Below are 7,151 nucleotides of genomic sequence, written 5' to 3' on the forward strand. Positions count from 1 at the left end.
AGAGGCGGAGCACGAGGAACATTTGCGAAAGGTTCTAGAGACCTTGAGGGCGCAACAGTTATATGCTAAGTTTTCCAAGTGCGAGTTCTGGTTAAAGCAGGTGTCCTTTCTAGGGCATGTGGTGTCCAAAGAAGGTGTATCTATTGATCCTACAAAGATCGAGGCAGTCACGAGTTGGTCTCGTCCTACCACAGTTGGAGAGGTACGTAGTTTCTTGGGGTTGGCGGGCTATTATCGTCGTTTTGTGAAGGAATTTTCCCGTATAGCTGCCCCTCTGACCCGGTTGACCAGAAAAAGAGCTTCCTTTATTTGGAGTAAGGCTTGTGAGGATAGTTTCCAAGATCTCAAGCAAAGGTTGGTTATGGCACCAATTCTCACCGTACCAAATGGAACAGGTGGTTTTGTTATTTACAGTGACGCCTCCAAGAGAGGTTTGGGATGCGTGTTGATGCAGCAAGGTAAGGTAGTTGCTTATGCCTCCTGCCAGTTAAAGAACCATGAACTGAATTATCCCACACATGATTTAGAGTTGGCAGCTGTTGTTTTTGCTTTAAAAATCTGGAGGCACTACTTGTATGGTGAGAAGATACAGATTTTCACTGACCATAAGAGTTTAAAATACTTCTTCACTCAGAAGGAGTTAAACATGAGGTAGCATAGATTGTTGGAGCTAGTGAAGGATTATGATTGCGAGATTCTGTACCACTCAGAAAAGGCAAATGTAGTGGCGGATGCTCTAAGTAAGAAGGTAGCCCATTCAGCGGCCCTTATCACCAAACAGAGTCGTTTATGTAAGGACCTTGAGCTGGCTGAGATAGCAGTGATTGTAGGGGAAGTATCTGCGAAGTTAGCACAATTGTCAGTACAACCAAGTTTAAGGCAGAGGATCATTATTGCTCAACGCAGTGATCCTTACTTAGTTGAAGTAGCGCAACATGTGAAGATGGGATAGGGTGGTGAGTTCTCCTTGTCAGTAAATGATGGTCTTACTTTTCGAAGACGTTAATGTGTTCCAGCAGATAGTGACCTCAAGAATGATCTGTTATGGGAAGCTCATAACTCCCCATTTTCAATACATCCCGGCAGTACCAAAATGTACCAGGACCTAAAACGTTGCTACTGGTGGAATAACATGAAAGTGGAGATAGCAGAGTTTGTCAGTAAGTGTTTGGTGTGTCAGCAGGTAAAGGCCCCAAGACAAAAGCCAGCAGGTTTGTTGCAACCTTTAAGCATACCAGAATGGAAGTGGGAACATGTCTTAATGGATTTCATTGTAGGTTTTCCGCGAACGGTGAAGGGTTTTACAGTAATTTGGGTTATAGTGGATAGACTTACCAAGCTAGCACATTTTATTCCAGGGAAGTCTACATATCTAGTGAGTAGGTGGGCCCAGGTTTATATGAAAGAAGTGGTAAAATTGCACGGGGTACCAGTGTCCATCGTGTCTGATAAGGACCCTTGTTTTACCTCCAACTTTTGGAAGAGCCTTCAGGCAGCATTGGGTACATGTTTGGATTTCAGTACGGATTTTCACCCACAATCTGACAATCAAACTGAGCATTTGAACCAGACCCTGGAGGATATATTACGTGTGTGCACTAGAGTTTGCAGGGAGTTGGGACTCTCACCTGCATTTGTTAAAGTTTGCCTATAATAATAGTTATCAAGTAACCATTGGTATGCCACCGTTTGAGGCCCTTTATGGGAAGTGTTGTAGGTCACCCGTATGCTGGGATGAGGTTGGTGAGCAAAAATTACTAGGACCTGAGTTAGTACAGACCATGAACGAGGCAATACAGAAGATTAGGGCCCGAATGTTGACAGTTCAAAGCAGGCAGAAGAGTTATGCTGACGTTAGGCGTATGGACCTGGAGTTTGAAGTAGGTGGAAAGGTGTTTCTGAAAGTGGCACCTATGAAGGGAGTGTTGAGATTTGACAAAAGGGGTAAGTTGAACCCTCGTTTCATCGGGCCATTTGAGATCTTAGAGCGGGTTGGCCTTGTAGCATATCGACTGGCCTTGCCCCCATCTCTTTCTGCAGTTCACAATGTTTTTCATGTTTCCATGTTGAGGAAGTATGTAGCAGACTCATCTCATGTTGTGGATTATGAGCCTTTCCATTTAAATGAGAACCTGAGCTACGAAGAAGAGCCCATTCGAATCCTGGCCAGGGAAGTGAAAATTTTGCGCAACAAGAAGATAGCTTTGGTGAAGGTTCTTTGGCAAAATCACCAGTTCAAGGAAGCAACGTGGGAGCGCGAGGATGACATGAGGATGCATTATCCCGAGCTTTTTCAGGATTAGAACTTTCGAGGACGAAAGTTTCTTAAGGGGGGTAGAATGTAACATCCTGATTTTTTTTTTATTTTGTAATTAATTTTTTTTATTATTATTGTTGGCTACTTGGATAAATTATATGAGATTTATGTTTTTTTTTGGCCAAGCTAAAATATGATTTAATTATTTGGAATTAATTGAGTTTTATTTTGGCTTATATTTTGGGAGATTTGGTTATATATGGAGACAATTAAATGTGTATATTAGATTCTTTTCTTTTTTGGAAAAGGAAAATATATATATAAGTATATATATATTTTGGGAGATAATTAAGGAATTTGTTTTTTTAAGGGAAAAGGAAGAGTTTAATTTGGTTATATATATATTTGTGGAAAGGTTAAAGAAAAGAGAAAAGAAAAAAGAAAAAAAAAAGTAAATTTTCTTTTTCTCTCTCTCCACACGCACGCAGCCCCCCTTTTCTTTCCTTTTTTTTTTTTCCTTCCAGCCCTAGCAACCTCACCTCACCGTGACTTCCTCGCCAGCGCCGTCGCAAACAGCCTCACCTCGCCATTCCGTCGACGCCGTGAGCAGCGCCACCAGCCTCGTCGTTCCGTCGCCGCTGCACCAGTCGACCACCGCTCGCCTCGCTAACATCAGCCCCGTCGTCCAATTTTGCTTCTGCCACCGTTCGCCCGCCACTGCCTTTTTGAGATTGGGTAAGTTTGGATTGTTTTGGGCAAGGTTTGGTGTTGAGTCTTTTTAAAGTGCCTCTTGGTGTTGGAAACGATTTTAGTGTTACCCATTGTGTCGACTTTTAGTATTTGGATTTCGAGGTGTTGCTAACAAAGAAAGGACCATTCTCTTCATCAAAGAGTTTTAGTTTTGGTAAGTTTTGTGTAAACTGGTTGGTTATTCTTTTGGATTGAGAGTAATAGTGGAAAAAAAGTAAGTTATTGATTTTGGAATTAATTCTTGATCAAATTGGCTACTTGAATCAAGTTTTGGAATTTGTCTTGGATCAAGCCACAACTTTGGGTTGATTTAAGTTTTCCAAAGGTTTTAAAGAATTATTTGCGAACTTTTGTGACCAAGTTGAGGTAAGTGATACTATTACTGGTGCCTTCGTGCCAGGCAATCTAGATTAGACTTATGAAGTTACTTGGTTGACTCTGGAGCATGATTTTGTTTGATATTATGTTTTACTAGTTGCATGGTGGTTACAAGTATTATGAGCATGTTAAAATTATAATCAGTACTGATATTATGTATGTGATGCATGAATAGACCAGTAGAGCAGTTTATTGTCTTGCCTTGACGCGTATTATTACTATGTTTGACGGTGTGCCTACGGGCTGCTAGACATGCGTGAACCGACAGGTTAACGTTCATGTTATTATCATGTTTGACGGTGTGCCTACGGGTCGCTAGACATACTTGAGTCAACAGGTTTATGTTCATGTTACTTTTATTTTCATGTTTCATGTTTTGACAGTGTGCCTACGGGCCGCTAGACATGCGTGAACTGACAGGTTAACGTTCATGTTATTATTATGTTTGACGGTGTGCCTACAGCCGCTAGACATGCGTGGGTCGATGGGTTCACGTTCATGTTATTATCATGTTTGACGGTGTGCCTACGGGCCGCTAGACATGCGTTTCAAGGCAAGATAGTACGTCTTTTGGTTTTCCTTTCGTCATCAAAAGCCGATGTAACTATATGAGCCACGGGCTAATTTTATTTTTTCTTTCTTTGTTCATGGATGCATAGTCTAATCCCCGTAATGGGATCACTTACTGAGTATTTTATACTCAACCTTTATTCTTATTTTTTTTTTCAGGTAAGGGCAAGGACACTCAGGCGACTGACAAGAGGAATTCGTGACAGTGCCAAAGGAACCAGAATTCGCTTCCGCATTTGACTGTTTATATTTTCGCATGTTTTATTTTTATCCATTCATGGATTTATCNGCATGGACTTTTTTGACCAAGTTGAGGTAATTGATACTATTACTGGTGCCTTCGTGCCAGACGATCTAGATTAGACCTATAAAGTTACTTGGTTGACTCTGGAGCATGATTTTGTTTGATATTATGTTTTGCTAGTTGCATGGTGGTTACAAGTATTATAAGCATGTTAAAATTATAATCAGTACTGATATTATGTATGTGATGCATGAATAGACCAGTAGAGCGTGTTATTACTATGTTTAACAGTGTGCCTACGGGTCGCTAAACATGCGTGAACCGACAGGTTAACGTTCATGTTATTATCATGTTTGACGGTATGCCTACGGGCTGCTAGACATGCGCCTGAATATAATTCATATCTTCTTCGTCTGGTCGAGAAGGGGGACTGAGAGAGAATTTGGGCCTGGCGTGCATCCGGTTCGGTCAACAATATTGAACCTTCATTCCTGGATTCTTATAAATGAATGGAATTCAATTATCGATTATCGGATCAAGATGATTAGCCGACACGTTTACGTTCATGTTACTTTTATTTTCATGTTTCATGTTTTGACGGTGTGCCTACGGGTCGCTAAATATGCGTGAACCGACAGGTTTACGTTCATGTTATTATTATGTTTGACGGTGTGCCTACGGGCCGCTAGACATGCGTGGGTTGACGAGTTCACGTTCATGTTATTATCATGTTTGACGGTGTGCCTATGGGCCACTAGACATGCGTTTCAAGGCAAGATAGTACGTCTTTTGGTTTTCCTTTCGTCATAAAAAATCGATGTAACTGTATGAGCCACGAGCTAATTTTATTTTTTCTTTCTTTGCTCATGGATGCATAGTTTGATCCCGATAATGGGATCACTTACTGAGTATTTTATACTCAACCTTTATCCTTATTTTTGCATGTTTTTTTTATCCATTCATGGATTTATCATAATTTAATTAATTAATTTATCTATTTATTTATTCATTTTTTTTATAAACTGTTTCTTGTTAAAAAGGGATGCCCGGGTTGAACAATTTAAGATTTTGAGATATGTTAGAACATTTTTTTATATACTTAATACAGTTTAAGATTATGATTATTTTCTTTAATTTACTTTATTTTCTTCAATGAAAATATTTATGCATGCATGCGGTAGCGATTCCTTTTTTAGTAGTCCTAGAAAGTGGGGTTGTTACATCCTATGATCACAATTCTTGCATTGCGTCAACGCATTTTCTGCACAAAAATACAAAAATCAACTTTTCTAATGCGCTGAACACATGCGACTGCAATATCATAAAATTGATGCTTAATGGACGCAAGTTAACATATTTCATCAACGCAATCCAACATTGTTTAAGAACTTAGCATTATGATAACGTGCATTTCTGCCCGTTATCATATATCGAGTGAACATAATATATCTATAGTGAGGGGAGTTCAACTATGAGCTTCAGTGGAGTGACTCATTAGTTAACGAATGGAGGTTAGATCGGTCTAATGAATTTAGCTGATTAATCTCGGATCATTGGAGCCCATGATCTGTAGGTCCATGAGGTCCCCCTACTAGCTCGAAAATGTATTAGCTCTAGAGTATTGTGATAAGTTAATTTGAAACGTTTAAATTAGAATCAAACAGAATCGGAAAAAATATATTTAAATATGATTTAAATATATGAAAATGAATTTGTGTAAAAATTAATTTAATATTGGATATTAAATTAATTAGAATTATTTAAATTATTTAAATAATTATTTATTAATTTGATTAGAGAATTAATTTGTAAAATTAATAATTTTTTATTTTAGAAATAAAATATGATTTTAAAATCAAAATAGATTTTGAAAATTGAAAAATTATACAAAACTTGAAAAATGGGTTTTTCAAGTTCATCTTCAACTTGCTCACAAGGAACCCACCACCTCTTCTTTGGTTTACTCCAAGCATGAGTTGCATCCCATGCAACACATCTCTTTGCATGATAGTCTGCAATATATTGAAGAGATTGGAGTGAAGAAATGAAGGATGAACCGACTGAATTTTTGCTGAAAAATTTGGATGAAGAAGGTGTTCTTTAATGGGTTGGTTTAGTGAGCTTTCTCCATATTCCCTTTGATTCCAGCTTATTTTGAGTCCCACAACTCAATCTAGAGCACCAAGAGGATAGTAAAGAAGATCTACACAAGAATTTGGAGGATTTAGCAGCTGAAAATAAAGATTTTGAAGGTTCGGCCAAGGTATGTTCTTGAAACCCATTATACTCTGTTTTAGCATATTTCTTTTCAACCAAAGTTAATGAATTAGAATGCTAATGGATCCTGGTTTCTCTTCCGCTGCGTGATGGTGTCGATCCAACATTAATTTGGTCTAGCGAGTTTAGCCAATTAATTTTGGATTGTTGGAGCCCATGAACTGTAGGTCCGCGAGATCCCCTACTAACTCGTAATTGGATTAGCTCTAGAATAGCGTGGTAAGTTAATTTGAAACGTTCAAATTAGAATTAAGGGAATTAGTAATTATATGAGATAAGAATTTATATTTAAATATGATTTAAACATATAAAGATGGATATGTGTAAAAATTAATTTAATATTTGATATTAAAGTAATTAGTCTTATTGAAAAATTAATTTATGAAATTAATTTTATAAAATTAAAATTTTTCAGTTTTAAAATCAAAATGAATTTTAAAAATCAAGTTTTGATTTTGAGATAAATTGGAAAATTGGAAAAACCATGCACAAATGTAATATTGAGATATTCCATTATCCATCTTCTTCATGCTCACATAAAATCCATTTCCTCTTCTTCATTAACTCCAAACATGAGCTACAAGTCATGTAGCATTCTTCTTTGCATGTTCACCTACAATAAATAAAGAAGAATTGAGTGATTTTGAGGCATGCAATCAAGAGAATTTTAGTTGA

At 37.8% G+C, this 7,151-nt stretch overlaps 1 protein-coding gene across 1 annotated transcript; it reads left to right on the forward strand.

Moving 5' to 3' along the window:
- Positions 1-1,679: 1,679 nt before the first annotated feature.
- LOC120090662 lies at positions 1,680-2,303 on the forward strand. The gene has a single exon (XM_039048380.1). The coding sequence runs from the start codon at positions 1,680-1,682 to the stop codon at positions 2,301-2,303; it is 624 nt and encodes a 207-aa protein (XP_038904308.1).
- Positions 2,304-7,151: the final 4,848 nt, after the last annotated feature.

Source organism: Benincasa hispida, chromosome 11 (genome assembly GCF_009727055.1).
Source record: "Benincasa hispida cultivar B227 chromosome 11, ASM972705v1, whole genome shotgun sequence".
NCBI lineage: Eukaryota > Viridiplantae > Streptophyta > Magnoliopsida > Cucurbitales > Cucurbitaceae > Benincasa > Benincasa hispida.

What these genes read in the sequence shown, in the direction of transcription:
- LOC120090662 (XM_039048380.1), top strand. Translation starts at nt 1,680, where the DNA reads ATGCCACCGTTTGAGGCCCTTTATGGGAAGTGTTGTAGGTCACCCGTA.